The sequence below is a fragment of the Oncorhynchus mykiss genome, chromosome 17, assembly GCF_013265735.2.
Source record: "Oncorhynchus mykiss isolate Arlee chromosome 17, USDA_OmykA_1.1, whole genome shotgun sequence".
NCBI lineage: Eukaryota > Metazoa > Chordata > Actinopteri > Salmoniformes > Salmonidae > Oncorhynchus > Oncorhynchus mykiss.
In genome coordinates, this window is record NC_048581.1 from 54,873,932 (window position 1) to 54,895,938 (window position 22,007).

General features: G+C 44.2%; 1 protein-coding gene across 25 annotated transcripts in view; it reads right to left on the bottom strand.

Moving 5' to 3' along the window:
• Window positions 1-22,007, bottom strand: part of celf4 (CUGBP, Elav-like family member 4) — a 107,789-nt gene that overhangs the window by 7,841 nt on the left and 77,941 nt on the right. Inside the window, exons 3-13 of one of the 25 annotated variants that reach the window (XM_036950186.1) lie at window positions 17,217-17,265; window positions 14,767-14,892; window positions 9,476-9,555; window positions 9,099-9,239; window positions 8,794-8,935; window positions 8,416-8,568; window positions 5,675-5,779; window positions 4,747-4,827; window positions 4,462-4,542; window positions 3,230-3,373; window positions 327-520 (exon numbers count right to left, since the gene is read on the bottom strand). In XM_036950186.1, coding sequence (XP_036806081.1) covers window positions 393-520; window positions 3,230-3,373; window positions 4,462-4,542; window positions 4,747-4,827; window positions 5,675-5,779; window positions 8,416-8,568; window positions 8,794-8,935; window positions 9,099-9,239; window positions 9,476-9,555; window positions 14,767-14,892; window positions 17,217-17,265 — 1,230 coding nt within the window. In that variant the 3' untranslated portion in view covers window positions 327-392. Of the gene's footprint in view, window positions 1-326; window positions 521-3,229; window positions 3,374-4,461; window positions 4,543-4,746; window positions 4,828-5,674; window positions 5,780-8,415; window positions 8,569-8,793; window positions 8,936-9,098; window positions 9,240-9,454; window positions 9,556-14,766; window positions 14,896-17,216; window positions 17,266-22,007 lie in introns of all 25 variants that reach the window. The other 24 variants (XM_036950182.1, XM_036950185.1, XM_036950191.1 and 21 more) reach the window with 24 other exon arrangements.

A 22,007-nucleotide genomic window follows, 5' to 3' on the forward strand; every position in this document is an offset into this window, starting at 1 on the left:
TGATATCCAATAAATGTCGTTCCACTTCATGATTGTGTCCCACTTGTTGTTGATTCTTCGCAAAAAAATACAGTTTTATATCTTTGTTTGAAGCCTGAAATGTGGCAAAAGGTCGCAAAGTTCAAGGGGGCCGAATACTTTCGCAAGGCACTGTATATATATACTTATACATACATCAACAAATATAAATATATACACATGTAATTAAATAAATACATTAAACTATATATATATACAGAATAGAAATATGTGTGTGTTAAACATCTTTTCTATAATTTAGGGGTCTAATTGCAGGTCAAATCAAATCAAATCAAATGACTCCTCACCTGTGTTGCCCTGTGTGCAGTGACTGCCATATCCCTCAGGGCAGGGGTGGCTGATAAGGGGAGGGGCTAGTAAGGGCGGTTGGCGTCCTTCGGCCTCTTGAGCTGCACCTTGAGTCTCTTCATGCCGATCTGAAAGCCGTTCATTGACTGGATGGCAGCATGGGCACTACCTGGGTTATCGAAGCTCACAAACCCTGGGGGATGGGCCGCACAAAGAGCGAGAGAAAAATGGAAAGAGAAGAAGATGGAAATATCGTGGAAGAGAGAGAGAGGGGACGAGGTTAGGTAAGTGCAAGACCAAAGAGAGGACAGTATGAGTGACAGTTGAAGTTTTATGAAAGGAAAGCGTGAGATGGAAGGAAAACAAGATACAGGCAAGGGTAAGGATGAGGGGAGGGATATGAGAAAAGTTACTTCAGATTTCAAGTCGGTGACAGACAGTTCAACATGATTCTTACATTTTCCCACATTTGCAACACACAAAGAATACACTGACTTAAATTAATACTTAATCATACTGTTATCTATAAAGCACATTTCCTGCCATAGCCATTCAGTTTATAACGCTTTAAAAACACATGCCGTAACACTTCACTTCAATTGCAGTTCTCTTATAATATTATCGCGTGGACATCTTAACACATAATGCATGTTAAAGTACATTAGACACAGTTTGACACGTCAAATGCCCACATCAATAACAAGCCTAACAACATGCAATAGAAATACAACACCAGGTCACTCAAATCAAGGGTAGAAACCATAGAATTAGAACAGACCGAACAGACACCACTCGTCAAAACGACACAAATATTTGTCGGACTCTCAATAACCCAAAATAACATCACCTAGAGGGTGCAAGAATAAATACCATTTGAATTCTGCCTCTGTTAAAAGGCCCATGAAAGTTATTCATAAATATTACTATGTTATACCCAATTATACTATTTTGATTCCGGATATTGTAAATCTATGGTAAAGACTACTTCTCAATGAAAGATATGAACTAGTCCTGTCATGATTATCACCATAGAGGGAGTGTTTATGGGTTAACACTTTACTAGTGCTCTGCATCATATATATGTCATAAGCCTGTCATTAGCATTTGACATCTCTTATAAGCAGTCATTATACGTCTGTTTATGCTGCAATACATTCCTGGTAGCAGTGATATGCCAATTAACCATGGCAGTTACACTTTCTATGGATACCTTCTTCATAATGCATTATAAAGCATTTTGCATATCTCATAAGGCTTTATGTATATATATATGCCTATAAAGCATTATGAAGAGGGTATTCATAGGAAGTGTTACGACCATGCTTATTTCTCAGCTAGCTGATGTACTAGTCTAAATTATTAGAGCCATGTCATGTATCATATTGTAGCAACCTTAAAGGGTAGGAAGTTACACAGTGTGTTCAAAGACTTAATAACTTAGTTATAGTCATGATCTGGCTACCTATAACTGCAAACATAGTTAAGTTTTGGAGTTTTAACATTTTTACCATTTGGCAACTTATTTTCAGATATCTTCTAAACTACCCACAAGCACTATTTCTCAACATCATGTGGAGAATCTACTCTGCGTTAGCAAGCTCGAGGTGGCTAACGTTAGCCATTAGCTATGCAGACTGAGTGTTGGCAGTGGTGAGCTACAATCCACCAATCACGAAGAGGTGTGGTGTAAACAACCAATCAGATTCCCCACATGCGGGGGATTCCTGTTTTTGGTGAAATATGCTACTAGAGTTTTTCAACCTTAGTTTAGTACTAGTGTGCTACAGTAGCTGACTGACTGCTGTTGTGATAATTTCCATCTGCCTGGAACCTTCCTCCAATCTCTGTCTTAATCTTGACTCTTCCCTCGTCTCCTGTGCCTATTCCTGCCTCTGGATTATAGCCTCTGGAATCAATCTATTTTGGATTTACCTCAATATATCCCCATTGGATTAGCTGACTCTCCCTCGGCCGGTGAAACGGCCTCTCCTTCTGAACCTCCTCTCTCCTTGACTCTTCTTTGGTAGCTAACTCAGCCATCAATATGTAAGTCTCCGCTCTCTCTACTTTATACCTGCTGTCTTTTATGTTGTGTTGTGTTCTGTGTTCTGTGGGTTTCCTGCCTGTTCTCGACTAGTTGGTGTTGTTATCTGTCTTACTACTCAGCTTTGTCGACCGTGGAGGTTGGCTAGCCAGGCTAGTTAGCTGGCTAGGCTAGCTAGCAGGCTAAAATAATAACCTTTATCTGGCTGGCTTGCTGGCTGGCTAAAATAACTGCATTTACCGGTAACATTATTTGATAACTGGTTAGATGGGGTTATGTTTTTAAAAACCTTGGTTTACTTTAATGTAGCTGTTAGCAAGGTGTTGATATCAACTGGCTGACTCATGCAGTGCTAATGTAACGTTACCAGGCTGGTAGGGTTATTGTTGGCAGGCTAATTGGCTAGCAACCTGGTAAGCTGATTTGTAAAAATGTATTCATAAAGTATTTGCTTGTAAGGCGGCTGGATCCTCCATATTATGCCACACCACGCAAAAACATTCACTACAATATGTTGTCATAACAATATGTTGTCATAACCTGACATAAAACATTATGACAACTTAAAACATTGGATCTGTCATACTATTGAGAGTGAGGACCTCTTCATGATGCAGTTACAGGTGTTACCCACCGCGACATGCATTACATTTATCTGTAACAGAAGACCCACAAGGCACATTCACCCCCCATCCCACCCGCCAGGGCCCCCAATTTTCAAGCAACTCCGGAATTTAATGTTCAATGTTTTCAAAAAGGTTGCGTCTGCGGTAAAGAAAGTAATTAGTGAAAGAATAATAATAAGGATAATAATGAAGAATAAATCATCTTTACAGGTGTTTTATCATTTTTACCCACCAAAGCATTTACTTTGGTTTGTCGCCCGATCCACAAACACTTTGGAGGAGATGACATTACCGAAAGGCAGGAACATCTGCATCAGCTCGCCATCCCCAAACTCCTGAGGGAGGTGGTAGATGAACAGGTTACAGCCCTCCGGCCCTGCACAGAGAGAGAGGAGAGAGAGGAAGGGTGGGATGGGGGAAGAGGAATGAGTGGGAGAGTGGGAGGGTATGGGGAGAGATTGAGAGAGGGGTAGGAGGAGAGGGAAGGGGTAGAGAGGGAGAGAGCGAGAGATGAAAGGGGTGGGAACGAGGCGGAAGAACGGGACAGGGTGGGACAGGGAGAGTGGGGGAGAGAGAGTGTGTGTGGGGTGAAAGCAAAGGAGTGATACAGGTGGTGGTATAGAGGGGGAAGGCAAGAGAGAAACAAAAGGAAGGAAGAGTTTTCGGACCAACCAACAGGATGAAGCAACTGAACTGACACACAACATCTGAGATCAGAAAGAATATGTAGAACAATTTCTGATCTCAGATGATGGCTGTGTCTCAAATGGCAACCCATTCCCTATACAGTGCACTACTTTTGACCAGGGCACTACTTTGTTTCATAGGGCTCTGGTCAAAAGTTGTGCACTGTGAAGGGAATAGCGTGACATTTGGGATGCATTTTTAATGCCCATACATTTCATCTACACTCCACAGGGGGGAGCCAGAGTCCCAAGCCTGAGTCATCAAGCACACAGGTCAATGAGTTCTCCCTCCACGGCTGATTCTAGCCAGTCTACCGGTGTGCTTCTCTGTCTCACTTGTTTTCTCTGGCTTTCTTCCAGGGCAAAAATGAACTGTTAAATGCAGTGGGTGGCTGTCCTATTGCCTCTGAATATAGAACACTGTCTATTTCCCAACGATTCTACACGTTGAATCACCACCAGCAGGTGATCTACTGCAGACGTCGAGTTATGGTATGTCCTTTCCTTGTGTCCTTTCCTAGGTTGATGACTGCTCTTCACATCAGTGTGGATGAAGGAAAGAACACAAGGAAAGGAAGCTATTGAGGTGCACACCTCATATAAAATTGAGGCAGATTAGCATGGAAATGCAGGTATGTCAGGCAATGCTTATTAACGCACTATGAAAGACTGGTCATTTACTAGCAATGTAGACAAGCAAAACATACCAGCCACTTTAACACAGAATTCTATAAGATTGGTATAGGCCAGGGCTGGCGTATGTGTGTGTATGCCTCACCTTCTCTCTGTTGTTGTGGGATGATGGGAGGAGGCTGGGGAAAGGCCTGGCTGATCTGGCCATATGCAGCAGGGTAGGCTGCTAAGACACACACACAAGCAGATCAGATAACACTCAAAGGCTGGAGAGCGCATGCACACACACCTACACCCACTCTCACTCTATGCACAGAAATATGTACACAAACACACACCAATTGATTAAATAACAGGCTCAGACACCTACATATCACATTATGTATGTACGCACGCATGCACGCACGGACGCACGCACACACACACATACCATGTGAAACTGACAGACCTGCATACTGCTGGACTCCTGTGTAAGCCTGCTGTAAGTGGTCTGCTGCAGTGGGACTCTGAGCTGTTGAGTCGGAGAGAGAGAGGAAGAGAGAGAGGCGGTGGAGAAAGCGAGAAATAGAGAGAGAGGACGAGAAGAGCAGGAAAAAAACAGTAAGGATGGGAAGAGGCAATAAAAAAGGAGGGAAATAGACAGGGGGAGAGATATAAAGTGGTTAGAGAGAGACTAAGAATACTAGTAAAACGAGGAATTTGAACTTAACTCCTCCCGTCTCTCACCATGTCCCCTCGAACGACTGAGCAAAAAGGACGGCGTCTGAGACTGACTACATTTCTACACACACACACACACACACACACACACACACACACACACACACACACCAGTTTGAATGGGCAGATTGAGCACTGAAGCACACCAAGGACAATGTAGATCCACCACCTCCACACAAAACTCCTGGCTTTCCTCCCCCAAAACCACAGGCATTACAGCACATCCCTGTGTGGTGCACATTTTTGGACCAAACAACATTACAGATACAGTACACAGACACTTGGAAACATTACAGCTAAATAATAACCAACACCAATACCATGCTCCTACACACACCACACACTCGTCACAACCACGCTGTCACACACATGCATGGAAACACACCCACATTTCCATCATGAAGCACCATACATACAAACACACACACACACAATCATTATACAGCACACATGCGCAAACACACTCTCACACACATACCATACCACACTACCATCACCACCAAAACCATATGACCACACCAACCAATTAACACTAAGATTTAACAGGATCATTCTGATTGAAATAATTGGGGGAAGGGCAGGCAGAATGGGTACCATTCTGATAGAAAGAAAGGGGAGAGGACAGGGGTAATGGGTACCTTCAGAGAGAGAAGAGAGGAAGCAGCCACCCTGAACCCCAAAACAACTCCGATGAGCCAAGCTGTTTTTTTCAGAGTCCTCTCTAAAAACCACCTCCTGCAACACTGGAAAGAGATTGGAGAAAGAAGCATTTCCTCCCCTCTTCACAAACCCAAGGAAGTCGACACACGTACTGGCTAACATTGGAATATGACACATTGGTGCATACCATACATAAGCAACCTTTTATAGTTTATAACCTTTTCTAAACACCTTTCTTACCATTCATAACACAGCTGTTTGTTTAATTGTCATTTTTCAAGACCCGTCGACTACACAAACAAGTTTTTCTACAGAGCCAGCCCTCCTGACAAGAATCCGTCATCAAGCCCCTCTGAAAGGATGGGAAGTAATTGGAGCAAAATGGACCTCCTGCACAAATTACCCTCAGTCACAGATTTGCTCCAAAGCCACATCCTCTTTACACGTAAGTAGTTACAATGGCATTTGGGGACTCAGGTCTATTAGAACTTACCTGGTGTTCTACCCAGACTCATATTTATCAATGTTACATTAAATGAGTAAAATTGGGGAATATATTATGTAAGATATATGATATACTGTCATCTCTGGATCTACCAGCATACCACCCTGCATCCCACTGCTGGCTTGCCTTTGAAGCTAAGCAGGGTTGGCCCCTGGATGGGAGACCAGATGCTGCTGGAAGTGGTGTTGGAGGGCCAATAGGAGGCACTCTTTCCTCTGATCTAAAATAATAATAATATATACAGTGGGGAGAACAAGTATTTGATACACTGCCAATTTTGCAGGTTTTCCTACTTACAAAGCATGTAGAGGTCTGTAATTTTTATCATATGTACACTTCAACTGTGAGAGACGGAATCTAAATCACAAATCCATAAAATCACATTGTATGATTTTTAAGTAATTAATTTGCATTTTATTGCATGACATTAGTATTTGATCACCTACCAACCAGTAAGAATTCCAGCTCTCACAGACCTGTTAGTTTTTCTTTAAGAAGCCCTCCTGTTCCCCACTCATTACCTGTATTAACTGCACCTGTTTGAACTCATTACCTGTATAAAAGACACCTGTCCACACACTCAATCAAACAGACTCCAACCTCTCCACAATGGCCAAGCCCAGAGAGCTGTGTAAGGACATCAGGGATAAAATTGTAGATCTGCACAAGGCTGGGATGGGCTACAGGACAATAGGCAAGCAGCTTGGTGAGAAGGCAACAACTGTTGGCGCAATTATTAGAAAATGTAAGAAGTTCAAGATGACGGTCAATCACCCTCGGTCTGGGGCTCCATGCAAGATCTCACCTCGTGGGGCATCAACGATCATGAGGAAGGTGAGGAGTCAGCCCAGAACTACACGGCAGGACATGGTCAATGACCTGAAGAGAGCTGGGACCACAGTCTCAAAGAAAACCATTAGTAACACACTACACCGTCATGGATTAAAATCCTGCAGCGCACGCAAGGTCCCCCTGCTCAAGCCAGCGCATGTCCAGGCCCGTCTGAAGTTTGCCAATGACCATCTGGATGATCCAGAGGAGGAATGGGAGAAGGTCATGTGGTCTGATGAGACAAAAATATAGATTTTTGGTCTAAACTCCACTCGCCGTTTTTGGAGAAAGAAGAAGAATGAGTACAACCCCAAGAACACCATCCCAACCGTGAAGCATGGAGGTGGAAACATCATTCTTTGAGGATGCTTTTCTGCAAAGGGGACAGGACGACTGCACCGTATTGAGGGGAGGATGGATGGGGCCATGTATCGTGAGATCTTGGCCAACAACCTCCTTCCCTCAGTAAGAGCATTGAAGATGGGTCGTGGCTGGGTCTTCCAGCATGACAACGACCTGAAACACACAGCCAGGGCAACTAAGGAGTGGCTCCGTAAGAAGCATCTCAAGGTCCTGGAGTGGCCTAGCCAGTCTCCAGACCTGAACCAAATAGAAAATCTTTGGAGGGAGCTGAAAGTCCATATTGCCCAGCGACAGCCCTGAAACCTGAAGGATCTGGAGAAGGTCTGTATGATAGGAGTGGGTCAAAATCCCTGCTGCAGTGTGTGCAAACCTGGTCAAGAACTACAGGAAATGTATGATCTCTGTAATTGCAAACAAAGGTTTCTGTACCAAATATTAAGTTATGCTTTTCTGATGTATCAAATACTTATGTCATGCAATAAAATGTAAATGAATTACTTAAAAATCATACAATGTGATTTTCTGGATTTTTGTTTTAGATTCCGTCTCTCACAGTTGAAGTGTCCCTATGATAACAATTACAGACCTCTACATGCTTTGTAAGTAGGAAAACTTGCAAAACCGGCAGTGTATCAAATACTTCATCCCTAGTTTTAGCTAATTCATCTCCTCTCCCCTGTAACTATTCCCCAGGATGTTGCTATAAATGAGAATGTGTTCTCAGTCAACTTAACTGGTAAAAAAAACATGAAAACCATTCTATCCATCTACTGTATGTAGATCATTGGGTGTTCTCTGTGTGCCTTATGGCGAGTGTGTTTCACGCAGGTAGTGAGTGTGTGTTATATTGTCTCTATATATCCTTAAGCAAGTGTATGTTGTGCTGAATCCAGAGCAGACTAGGTGAACAATCTGTCAATGTACCCTTGAGCAAGGCACTTAACCCTAATTGCTCCTGTAAGTTGCTTTGGATAAGAGCGTCTTCTAAATGACTAATATGGGTGGTTGTGGGAGGCTCACCAGGATAGGGGTGTATCCCGTTGGTGTACACAGCTTCGGCAGGGGGCTGCCCGTTAGCCTGAGGGGGCGGCATTCCATTGAAACCATTCACACTGATGGGCGAGGGGATACTGGTCACCGTGGGGCCGCCGATACCAGGGGGGGTACTGCCACCTGGCAGATAGCGATGACGAAAGAGAGAGAGAGATGAGCAGGTGACATTGCTCGTTGTCAGGCCAGTTAACTGGCAGAGTTTGGTCTGATAACTGAGAGTGTTTTATACTAACATCTAAGGGAGATTTATCTTACAACTAAGTCCAGGACCCCGCCCAAGCTGATAATGTCCTAACATGGTTGCCTTACATGTGGAGAAGTTGAACCCTTGAATGCTGCCCTCACCTGAGGTGGGGGTCATGTGCCCTCCTGGGAGTCCGTTGATGGTGGCCATGTGCTGCATCTGTGCGGCGGCGAAGGCTGCCATAGGGCTGAGGTAGCCCCCCTGACCTACTGATGCCATCAACGCTGCCTGCTGCTGCTGCACCTGCATGGGGAGAGAGGGATCCAGGGGAAAGGAGGGAGATGTGAGAGAGTGTGACTTTATTTTGTCAAGTTTCGTCTGCACTGTTTTTGTGCTTCAGCTCATACCCTACTTTGTACGTGCGTGTGTGTGTGGGCGTACTTGCGTGTGTCTGTGTGTGTTCTACCTGTGCGTAGGCCCCGTAGGCCCCAAACTGCAGGGCCATGGGGTTGAAGATGCCCATCTGACCAGCCATCTGCTGCATGCGCCGGATGGTACGCTCCTTATCCGTGTCAGCAAACTTCACCACCAGACTTGAGGACGCACCCTGTCACACACACACACACACAACACACACACACACACACACACACACACACACACACACACACACACACACACACACACACACACACACACACACACACACACACACACACACACACACACACACACACACAGAGAGCAAGAGAGAAGAGGAGTACATGTGTTAACACATACAAACATACACTACCAAGGACACACACTAGCTGATACACTCACCATATTGAATACTGAACTCACAGGCATTGTCTGGCTGCCGTGTAGCGCACTGATAGCTGCCTGAGCTTCAGCGTGAGAGGAATACTTTACGAACGCACAACCTGAGAGAGAGAGAGAAGCAGAGAGAGAGACAGGGCAGAGAGGGAGAGAGAAACACACAGAGAGAGATAAACAGAGGAAAACAGAGAGAGTGAGGAGAGAGAGAGAAAAGGCAATCAGTCAGACAGTCTGTCACTATCCACATAATTTAAACCCTCTTCCATAAGGAGTTGACTGAGGAAGCCCAATGATAATTATTTCACTTACAGTACTATCGATGAAACTCAGTGATGAATCTGAATGATCAAGCTCAGTGATTATTGGGCGTCCCCATCGTTCCCATTCAACTCACTGACAGAGTTCCCTGATGAGGCTTATTGATGAATGTGAATGATAAAGCGTACAGTATTCATTGGGCTTAGTTGCAATGAAGCATATTGATTAGTGTAAGCCCGCTGATGAACAACATGAAGTAAAGCAATGAAGCGGCACTGACCAACCTAATGAGGTTTACCACTAAAGCCTGCCAATGAAGAGCACTGATGAAGGGTGTAAGGTGAAGTTGCCCCTAGACGCTGATCTTGGGTCAGTTTAGTATTTTCTTGGTGCATTGGTACCGCTTGCCGTGTGGTAACAGAGAGAACTGTCTATGACTTGGGTGGCTGGAGTCTTTGACATTTTTAGGGCCTTCATCTAACACCGCCTGGTATAGAGGTCCTGGATGGCAGGGAGCTCGGCCCCAGTGATGTACTGGGCCGTACGTAGTAACATCTGTAGCGTCTTGCGGTTGGATGCCAAGCATGTGCCATACCAGGTGATGATGCAGCCAGTGAAAATGCTCTCAATGGTGCAGCTGTAAAACTTTTTGAGGATTTGAGGGCCTATGCAAAAATCTTTTCAGCCCCCTGAGGGGGAAGAAGTGTTGTCGTGCCCTCTTCACGACTGTGTTGGCATGTGTGTACCATGATATATCCTTAGTGTCACAAGTTACGGATTAAATTGAATATAAGAAACAACTGCAGCTATCACAAACAGTGTTGTCGATCAGAGTCTTAAAAACAGGCAAGGACACTAACTCCCCTAACTTTAATATCTTTTGAAGCATGTTCGAGGATGAAGGGGCATTATGGGAAAAATATTGTTTCCCCATCTCAGTTCTAGCCTTAGGTACAGACAAGGACAGCAGCGACTGTGAACGAAGACTGTATTGAGTGACTGATCTGGTCAGTAAGGAACAGAGATACAAAAGGAGTTGTCCCATCAGTGCTTTGTACACAAAAAGTGTACCAGTGCTTTAGCCTCCTGTTGGAGAGAGAAGTCCATTGCACAGTGATATGTAAGTGATCTAGCATTTGTAATAAATCTTAAAATACCATGTGTCCGGAGTTGTAAGGTATTTGCTGAGGCCTGCATAGACAATATCCCCATAATCCAGCACTGATTAAAAAAACTCTGGTGATTTGAACAAGATCCTTTCTGACTTACATTGAAAAGTGAGATTTGTTCCTAAAATAGAATCCCAATTTCCAATTCAGCTTCTGAGTAAAATTATTAATGTGCTGTTTAGAATTCAGCTTTTCATCTAACCAAATCACAAGATGTGGTAGGTGGTGACCCTATCAATTTGCTGGCCTTTTATAGTTCAAATCTGCAAGTGACTCCATCTGTTTACTTTCAGGGAAGAGAAAACCATACATTTTGTTTTCCTTGCATTAAGCACAAGTTTCAATTCGAATAGCTGCCTTTTTTCGTGGTATCCAATTGTTAGTAGTTCATATCTTGTCTCATCGCTACAACTCCTGTACGGGCTCGGGAGAGACGAAGGTCAAGAGCCATGCGTCCTCCGAAACAAAACCCTACCAAGTCGCACTGCTTCGTAACACAGCGCGCATCCAACCTGGAAGCCAGCCGCACCAATGTGTCGGAGGAAACACCGTGCACCCGGTGACCTGGTCAGCGTGTACTGCGCCCGGCCCACCACAGGAGTCGCTAGTGCGCGATGAGACAAGGATATCCAAACCCTCCCTAACCCGGATGATGCTAGGCCAATTGTGCGTCGCCCCATGGACCTCCCGGTCGTGGCCAGCTGCGACAGAGCCTAGGCTCGAACCCAGAGTCTCTGGTCGCACAGCTAGCACTGCGATGCAGTGCCTTAGACCACTGCGCCTCCTGGGAGGCCGAATAGCTGCCTTTTGAATAACATCAAAAGCCAACTGTAAGTCTTGAAAAGTCTTCTCAATTTTAAATGCTCTAGAATAAATAATTGTGTCATCGGCATACAGATGAGGATTTTCAGGGTCAACAGACTTCCCTATATCATGTATATACAGTGTAAAAAGGATCGGACCTAAAATTGAGCCCTGGGGAACTCCTTTTGTAAGCCTTCAAAACTCAGATTTCATACCCTTCTGTTCTACATACTGTGTTCTGTTAGAAAGGTCGTTTTGGAACCAATCCACTGCATCAACACTTAAACCAACCTGTTCTGGCACCACACTGTCAGGTCTCTGATTTCCACCCTACAGGCTGTCTCATCATCATCTGTGATCAGGTCTGCCACCGTCATGTCGTCAGCAAACTTAATGATGTTTCTGCAGTCAATGGCAATGCAGTCGTGGGTGAACAGGGAGTACAGGAAGGGACTAAGCATGCACCCCTGAGGGGCCCCCGTGTTGAAGGTCAGTGTGGCAGATGTGTTGTTGCCTACCCTCACAAACTGCGGGCGGCCCGTCAGGAAGTCCAGGATCCATTTATAGAGGGAGGTGTTCAGTCCCAGGGTCCTTAGCTTAGTAATGAGCTTAGAGGACACAATGGTGTTGAACGCTGAGCTCCAGTCAATGAACAACATTCTCACATAGGTATTCATCTTGTCCAGCTGAGAGTTGGCAGTGTGGAGTGCAATAGAGATGGCATCATCTGTGGATCTGTTGGGTCTGTATGCAAATTGGAGTCGGTCCAGGGTGTCTGGGATGATGGTGTTGATGTGAGCCATGACCAGCCTTTCAAAGCATTTCTTGGCTACAGATGTGAGTGCTATGGGTAATAGTTGTTTAAACATGTAGGTATTGAACATTTCAGTGAAGACACTTGCCAGCTGGCTTAGTAGGATTCGATCTCAATCCTGCATTGATGCTTTGCCTGTTTGATGGCTCATCGGAGGTCGTAGCGAGATTTCTTATAAGCGTCCAGATTAGCGCCTCGCTCCTTGAAAGTGCCAACTCTGGTTGAGATATGTATGTACGGTCACTGTGGGGACGATGTCGTCCATGCACTTATAAATGAAGCCGGTGACTGATGTGGTAAACTGCTCAATGCAATCGGATGAGTCCCAGAACATATTCCATTCCTTGCCAGCAAAACAGTCCTGTAGTTTAGCATCTGCTTCATCGGACCACTTCCGTATTGAGCGCGTCACTGGTACTTCCTGCTTGAGTTTTTGCTTGTAAGCATGAATCAGCAGGATAGAGTAATGATCAGATTTGCCAAATGTAGGGCGAGGGAGAGCTCTGTATGCGTTTCTGTGTGTGGGGTAAAGGTAATCTAGAGTTTTGTCTCCTCTAGTTGCACAGGTGATATGCTGGTAGAAATGACGTAAGACGGATTTAATTTTCCCTGCATCAAAATCACTGGCCATTAGGAGCAACACCTCTGGATGACAATTTTCTTGTTTGCTTATGACCCTATACAGCTCAATAAGTGCAGTCTTAGTGGCAACATTGGTTTGTGGTGGTAAATAGACAGCTACGAAAAATCTAGATGAAAACGTCCTTGGTAAATAGTATGGTCTACATGAGGTATTCTAACTCAGGCGAGCAGAACCTCAAAATGTCCTTAATAGTAGAGATTGGACACCATCTGTTGTAAAAAATACAAATAAAAAAGAGACACACACACCTCCCTCCTTGAGCTTACCCGAGGCTGTCGTTTGATTCTGCCGATGCATAGAAAAGCCAGCTAGGTGTACGCTGAGTGTACTAAACATTAGGAACACCTGCTATTTCCATGTCATAGACTGACTAGATGAATCCAGGTGAAAGCTATGCTCTCTTATTAATGTCACCTGTTAAATCCACTTCAATCAGTGTAGATGAAGGGGAGGAGACGGGTTAAATAAGGATTTATAAGCCTTGAGACAATTGAGACATGGATTGTGTATGTGTACCAGTCAGCCATTGAATGAGCAAGACAAAATATTTAAGTGCCTTTGAACGGGGTATGGTAGTACCGGTTTATGTGTGTCAAAAACTGCAACGCTGCAGGGTTTTTCACACTTAACAGTTTCCTGTGTGTATCAAGAATGTTCCACCACCAGAGGACATCCAGCCAACTTGACACAAACGTGGGAAGCATTGGAGTCAACATGGGCTAGCATCCCTGTGGAACGCTTTTGACACCTTGTAGAGTCCATGCCCTGACGAATTGAGGCTGTTCTGGGGGAAAAGGGGGGGGGGGGGGGGGGGGGGGTGCAACTCAATATTAGGAAGGTGTTCCTCATTTTTACCTACACTCAGTGCATATTATCCATGTCCTTGCTCAGCCATGACTCCGAGAAAAATAGGATATTACAGTTCTTCATGTCCTGTTGATAGGATCGTCTCGAACGGAGCTTGTGCAGTTTGTTTTCCAGGAGGGTAGACACGGTTTATTTACTCGCCAACGTAGTGTCGTCAGGGTGCCCGAACGTCGGCCTCTCTTACGCCGTCTCGTCCTTTTCCGAATCTCTGGAATTCGGGCCTTGTCCGGGGTGAGCAGTATGTCCTGGGTTGCCGAATCACTAAGGTAGAAATCTTCATCCAAATCGAGGTTAGTGATTGCTGTTCTGATGTCCAGAAGCTCTCTTCGGTCATAGGAATGTACAAAAGCGCAAAAACCCCCACTAAATAGCAGAATTGGTCAGAGGCTCATAAAACGGCAGCTATCCATTGCAGCGCCATTCTTGAGGGAGGGGAATCTGATCCTAGATCAGTACCTAGGGGAAATTTCACCCCGGATCCTGATGAAGAGTATGGTGAAGCTTCCTAAAAGGTCACTGTTAGCCAGGCATAGGCTTAATGCCAAATAACATAAATCCCGGAAATGAAAGCACGCTAAAGTGTGATGATAGAATACAATGCATCTGGCTATTGTTAAGTCAAGGTGACAATGATTTAATTGCTTAAATCCCAACTCAAATAAATACAAATAAATAACGACATGTTTGAAATGTCCTTAATGCTATGGTGTGATGATGAACATTACATAGCTGTGGTGGTGGTGGAACCACACACACTGACCTTTGCTGTTTCCATCAGGACCTCTAAGGATGGTGCACTCTTCAATGCTCCCAAACGACTCAAAGAGACGTCGCACATCATCTTCGGACTGCTGCTTGTTGAGCATTCCCACAAATAGTTTTCTGTCTTCTGAAACAAAGAGGAACTGGTCATGAACAGGTATGTGTGCGCACACGTGGGTGTGCACTTGTGACCAGTGTGTGTGTGTGTGTGTGAGTCTGTGAATGTTTTCAAGTGTATCGAGTTTTCAGTGTGCAAGGCTGTGTGTTTGTGTGTGTGTTTAGGGTCTGCTTCACCCTCTGCCTTTGCCTGACAGGCTGTCCTTGCAGAGTCAACAAGACTAATCTCAGCTCTGGCCTTGCACAAGGGGGAATGTTTACAAGTGTGGCTCGGAGATCAGGGATGGAGGATACACACATTGACTGCCAAAGTCTTCACAGTTCCCATGGGATGGCACCAGTAATCGTTACATCTCTCAGAGGGAAACAATGCTTAACACAACACACTAACATATTCATTTTGAGATTAAATCAATAGGAACCAATAAGTCTTTGACTCTCTAGGGCGGGGATGTTTGAAGTGACGCAATGTTTACAGACCAAGTCTATAGGACCATAAAGCGGTATTTGACTAGAGAATGTCCATCGAACCAACTATATGGTGAGGCCGTTCTGGGGAGAGTTTCACTGTTTCCCTGACACAGATTAACCCTACTCCTGGATTAAAAACTATGCTCATTGGAGAATCTCCATTTAAATCCTGTTTTAGTCCAGGACTAGATTTCGGGCGATTTCACACCAAATTGGTTTGGAGCGGTTTTTCCCAACTTTGGCACGTTTTCCCTCTTTAGTTCGGTTAGTTTGGACTGGTGCGCACACTCTAAACAACGCACCGTGGTTCACTCAAAAAGGGTGGTCTCAGTCTGATTCCATTTGTGTGGTGGTGCGGTTTGCTGCAGATGAGAATGCAGTCCAGACCAAACACAGGAAAATAACAAGAGTTATTATTGGTTGTTTGACTATGAACATTTGATCCACACAGTACCATAACTTGATCTCTTTGAAACATTGTAAATCGCAGCGCATTTATGAGCGCATCCGATGCAGATTAGGGGAGACGGGCCACTAAAAGTAGCCCATTTAAGGTGCAGTTAGAGAGGCGCTGTTTCCTCCCGCGTGTTGTTGGAAGACCCAGAAGAGGAAGTAACATGAAGTTTGGGACATACATTTTTATTTTTTGATAATCATAGATGGATTGAACGTGAAGATTTCTCTCCAATAAACAAATTACTTGCATTAACATGTGGTTTTGTTCAGGCATTTTAGTTCGTTTGACATTTGGCAATATGAAACCGGCCGGACCAAGTGAAAAAAAAGAAAATACAAATGTAACAAATAACCAAACTCTGATTTGAACTATTGCTCAGGACTATGTGTGAAAACGCCCTTAACCTGTGTCCAGGAAACTAGTCACGATACCTCCATTTCAAATAAGCTAAAATGCCTGAATGTGTTTTCAGGGCAGAATCAGTCCCTGGTTTGAGGGGAAGAATGAAAACCAGCAGTGGTGCGAGGCCCGGATTTGAGGAAGAGGGACTTAGAGAAAGAGGGGATGATAGAGAAAGAGGAAAATAAGGTGGAGAAGAGAGAGGGAGAGAGAGACGTGGGAAATTGGGGATTGAGAGAGGTAAAGGAAGAGAGAGGGTGAGGGAGAAAAGTAAGAATCCTTCTCTAGCCCTCCCACCAATTGTTTCTCTCTTCACTCCACAGCTCCATCAATCACAGTTAGAGAGGACCGGAATAAACAGGGAGGAAGTCATGCAATCCCTCTATATATAATAACTCTCTCTCTCTACCTTTTCTTCTCTCCTCTCTTTCTGTCCTTCTTCCCCTCACATGCTCTCTACTTTTCTCTCTTTCTTTCTTCCCTTCTCCCTCTCCTGCCTCCTCCCCCATTCTCCACCTTTATCTCGCTCACACGATATGATTTTTTCCTCATTGCATGCTCTACTTCTTTTCCTCCTCTCTCTCTCTCTCTCTCTCTCTCTCTCTCTCGCTGATGCTATTCAAAATTTGCTTATGCTTAATTCCCAACTAAATTGGTGTTGGACGGAGAGCGATTATTTTAAGAGAGTTGAGCAATACAAAGAGAGAGTGTGACCAATGTTTATGTAACACATTACAAATGTTTGAGAACCCTGTGGGGGCTGGCTGGGATTCTGTCAGTTCCCGTCGAGGTAGGGCCATTAAGCGTGACACGTTGGGAGTGGGACTGTGTGTGTGTGTGTGTGTGTGTGTGTGTGTGTGTGTGTGTGTGTGTGTGTGTGTGTGTGTGTGTGTGTGTGTGTGTGTGTGTGTGTGTGTGTGTGTGTGTGTGTGTGCGTGGAAAGAGAGGGGTAATGGTGACACTGATGTGGGACGGCAGCCAAGTTTAAAGAAGTGGAGCACTACCTCCTCGACTCTCGCTGTCCGCAGGCTTCACCTGGATAGGCCTGTTCATCTGGAGAGAGAGAGAAGAGAGATAGGGAAAGATGTTAGGATTGCTTACTCCACATCAAGTAGTTACACACCATTTACTAAATGTTGATGACCGCTTTGGCAAATAAGTAACACGTCTTGTAAATAAATGTGTTTTGTATAATGTAATTGCGTAGGGTGGGAGAGAAGGACTTGAGATTTGATAGTACAGGTGCAGTAATTTAGAGAGGGAGATGAAAAAGGATGGCGAGAGAAAGGAGAGGATGCATTCTTACATGTTTGGCAGTGTGATGTTGTTGTGCAGGCTCTGTTTAAGTACATTACAGTTCACCAGCCCCTATATACTGTAGATACATAATTTTGAATTGGTCTGGCTATGTCCGTCTGTCCATATATCTGTCTGTCTGTCTGTTTAAATGCTCTAGACACCCAGTTTTTCTATAAGGCCTTGTCACCCTGCATGTGAGCCTTCTTTAGCTCTCGCTGGCCAGCCCAGACACCCCTCTTTCCATTCCCCCTCCTTCCTTTACACTCCTCCTTCCATTCTTCCACTGCCTTTCTGTCAATCCTGGCTTCTTTCCCAATGCTCTCAGTCTCAGTAATACACGCCGCAAAACGCTCGCTGCCAATCAATGTTTTAATATGCCAATCGCCACGCTGCCAGGAGGGAAGGGAGAGGGGGGTGAGCAGGAACGACGTGCCACAGAGGGGAAAGAGAGAGAGCGAAGGGTGTACGTGTGTGGATGCGCGCATGTTGGTGCGCTTGTTTGTGTCTGTGTGTGTGTGTGTTGTCGGGTAGTGTACGAAAGGGTGTATGCGTCACGGTTCTTACATTCTCCCAATTTGTTACAATTACAATGCACAGACTAACCAAAACAAAAACACTGTTGAGTGATACACCGTAATGAATTAAATTCATGGTTAGTGGACTGGCCAACACTCTGGATTAGATGGAGCTCAATAAAGCCATGTTTGGCTCTAACGTTAACGACCTGTAAACACAGTAACAACAAGAGGTTGACAATATTAGGGGAACAATTTTGTATATTACTGTATTTTTTACCATCTCTTCCTCAGTGTAAAAAGTCCAGGCCTGCTAAATCTCTCCATGCACAATAACACTCCTTCGTCTAAGACCCAGTCACCCTTTCCCCTTCTCTCTCTCCTTTCCTCCCTCTCTTTCATCGCCTTGCTAATGTTTTTAATGTACTTTGATGCATTATTTATATCACCCTGGCTGTTGATATCGAAAGAGAGAGAGAGGGAAAGCGAGAAGGAGGTGCGGAGAGAACGATAGAGGGAAAGAGTGGTGGAGAGACCGAAAGACAGTGAGAGAGAGAGAGAGAGAGAGAGAGAGAGAAAAGGGAGATAAAGAGTGAGGATAAAAAAAAACGTGATACTAAAAGAAGACAGCTGGATGGAAGCATTGAGCAACATTAAACATCATTTAGAACAGCCTACAACTATCTAGCCCACATTCCCCATTATACACTTCCCTCAGAGAGAAAATACCATCTCCAGCTCAATTTCACAAAAAGGAGCACCATTAAAACGCACACACGCACACACTCGCATGCATGCACACACACACAGGCACACACACACCCTTTGCACATCCACCCACGGTGTCTTAGTGAGAAACAGACGTTGTGCGGTTTGCATGTGAGTTGAGAATTCTCTGCTTCATTCACACTTGCAAACACACACACACACACACACACACACACACACACACACACACACACATCAAAAAACACCTTTCTGGGAGCAAGCATCTCTCCTACTAGCAAAGGCACTCACACACACAGAGCTCAGCCCATTGTTGCTCCAGTGATGACAGTCCACTCCTGCAGCAGCAGCTCTTTTTGTGTGGCCTTGGAGAACATGATATACAGTCACCTTCAAAATGATTGGCCAACTTGATAAAGATGAGCAAAAAAAGACTGTATAAAATAAAGATACTGAGCCATATTGTATGCAATTTAAAGAAAAAAAAATTCTCAAAGAAAGAGATGTTGTTTAAAGGTCCAATGCAGCCGTTTTTATCTCAATATCAAATATTTTCTGGATAGCAATTAAGTTCCTTACTGTGATTGTTTTCAATTAAAATGGTCAAAAATAAACAAAAATAGCTCCTTAGCAAAGAGCAATTTCTCAAGTGATTTTTTGCTAGGACTGTGTGGGAGTGGCCTGAGTGAGTTTACCACTGTTCCAGTGGTTTTAAACGTCTTAATTATTGCCCTAATAGTGGTAAGTGGAATAGATTATTATTTAATTTTTTTACCCATTATTGAATTTATGAAGGTCAACCACCATCTCTTTTCGTTTGTGAGTTCTTTGCCTTTCCTCACGGTGATGGATGTTTTTTTAATTGCGAGTTACCTCCTTTTTTTATATCCCAGTGAAACAGGACACCTTGAATAGCCACAATACAGTTCCTTAAGCTGAATGAACATAAAAAAGTTGAATGTTAATGCAGATTTGACTTTGTTTGATTTTAATTATAAGAATCTTTAATGGTGCCAATAATTTCGACATCTAACCTTTTGAGATTTTTTTTATTACTCTTTCTTTGAATATTTGTATTAGTGTAACATAATGTCATTTTCAGTATTTGTATTAGTCATTTAATAAAGATTAGTATGTTTTGCTCATCTTTATTAAGGGTGCCAATCATTTTGTAGGTTAACTCCAAACACCTGAACACACAAGCAAACCGCACGCACGCACGCACGCACGCACACACACACACACACACACACACACACACACACGGCAGGTAGCCTGGCGCTTAGAGCATTGGGCTAGTAACCGAAAAGTCGCTGGTTAGAATAGCTGAGCTTACAAGGTTAAAATCTGTCAATTTATTTTTATGAACCTTTATTTAACCAGGCAGGCCAGTTGAGAACAAGTTCTCATTTACAACTGTGACCTGGCTAAGCAAAGCAGTGCGACACAAACAACGCAGAGTTACATATGGAATAAACAAACGTACAGTCAATAACACAATAGAAAAGTCTATATACAGTGTGTGCAAATAAAGTAAGAATAGGGAGGTAAGGCAATAAATTGGTCATAGTGGCGAAATAATTACAATTTAAGAATTAAACACTGGAGTGAAAGATGTGCAGAATATTAATGTGCAAGAAGAGATACTGGGGTGCAAAGGAGCAAAATAACAAAAATAAAAAAACAATATGGGGATGAGGTAGTTGGGTGTGCTATTTACAGATTGGATGTGTACAGGTACAGTAAGCTGCTCTGACAGCTGATGCTTAAAGGTAGTGAGGGAGATATGAGTCTTCAGCTTCAGTGATTTTTGCAATTCGTTCCAGTCATTGGCAGCAGAGAACTGGAAGGAAAGGCGGCCAAATGAGGAGTTGGCTTTGGGGGTGACCAGTGAAATATACCCGCTGGAGCGCGTGCTACAGGTGGGTGCTGCTATGGTGACCAGTGATCTGAGATAAGGCGGGGTTTTACCTAGCAAAGACTTATAGATGAACTGGAGCCAGTGGGTTTGGCGACGAATATGAAGCGAGGGCCAGCCAACGAGAGCATACATGCCGCAGTGTTGGGTAGTATAAGGGGCTTTGGTGACAAAACGGATGGCGCTGTGATAGACTGCATCACATTTTTTGATAGAGTGTTGGAGGCTATTTTGTAAATGACATTGCCCGAAGTCAAGGATAGGTAGGATAGTCAGTTTTACGAGGGTATGTTTGGCAGCATGAGTGAAGGATGCTTTTTTTGCGAAATAGGAATCAATTCTAGATTTAACTTTGGATTGGAGATGCGTAATGTAAGTCTGGAAGGAGAGTTTACAGTCTAACCAGACACCTAGGTATGAAGAGCATGCATTTAGTTTTACTTGCATTTAAGAGCAGTTGGAGGCCACAGAAGGAGAGTTGTATGGCATTGAAGCTCATCTGGAGGTTTGTTAACACAGCGTCCAAAGAAGGGTCAGAGGTATACAGAATGGTGTCGTCTGAATAGAGGTGGATCAGACAATCACCAGCAGCAAGAGCAACATCATTGATTTGTACCCTGTGGCACCCCCATAGAGACTGCCGGAGGTGGGGACAACAGGCCCTCCGATTTGACACGCTGAGCTCTGTCTGAGAAGTAGTTGGTGAACCAGGCGAGGCAGTCATTTTAGAAACAAAGGTTGTTGAGTCTGCTGATAAAAATGCTGTGATTGACAGAGTCGAAAGCCTTGGCCAGGTCGATGAATACAGCTGCACAGTATTGTCCTTTATCGATGGCGGTTATGAAATCATTTAGGACCTTGAGCGTGGCTGAGGTGCACCCATGACCAGCTCGGAAACCAGATTGTATAGCGGAGAAGGTACGGTGGGATTCGAAATGGTCGGTGATCTGTTTGTTAACTTGGCTTCCGAATACCTTAGAAAGGCAGTGTAGGATAGATATAGGTCTCTAGCAGTTTTGGTCTGTCTCCCCCTTTGAAGAGGTGGATGAGCGCGGCTGGTTTCCAATCTTTGGGGATCTCAGACGATACGAAAGAGAGGTTGAACAGGCTAGTAATAGGGGTTGCAACAATTGCGGCAGATAATTTTAGAAAGAGAGGGTCCAGATTGTCTAGCCCAGCTGATGTGTAGGGGTCCAGATTTTGCAGCTCTTTCAGAACATCAGCTATCTATCTTTTCTGAATGGGGCATGCTTATTTAGGATGGTGAGGAAAGCACTTTTAAAGAATAACCAGAATAACCACTGACGGAATGAGGTCAATATCCTTCCAGGATACCC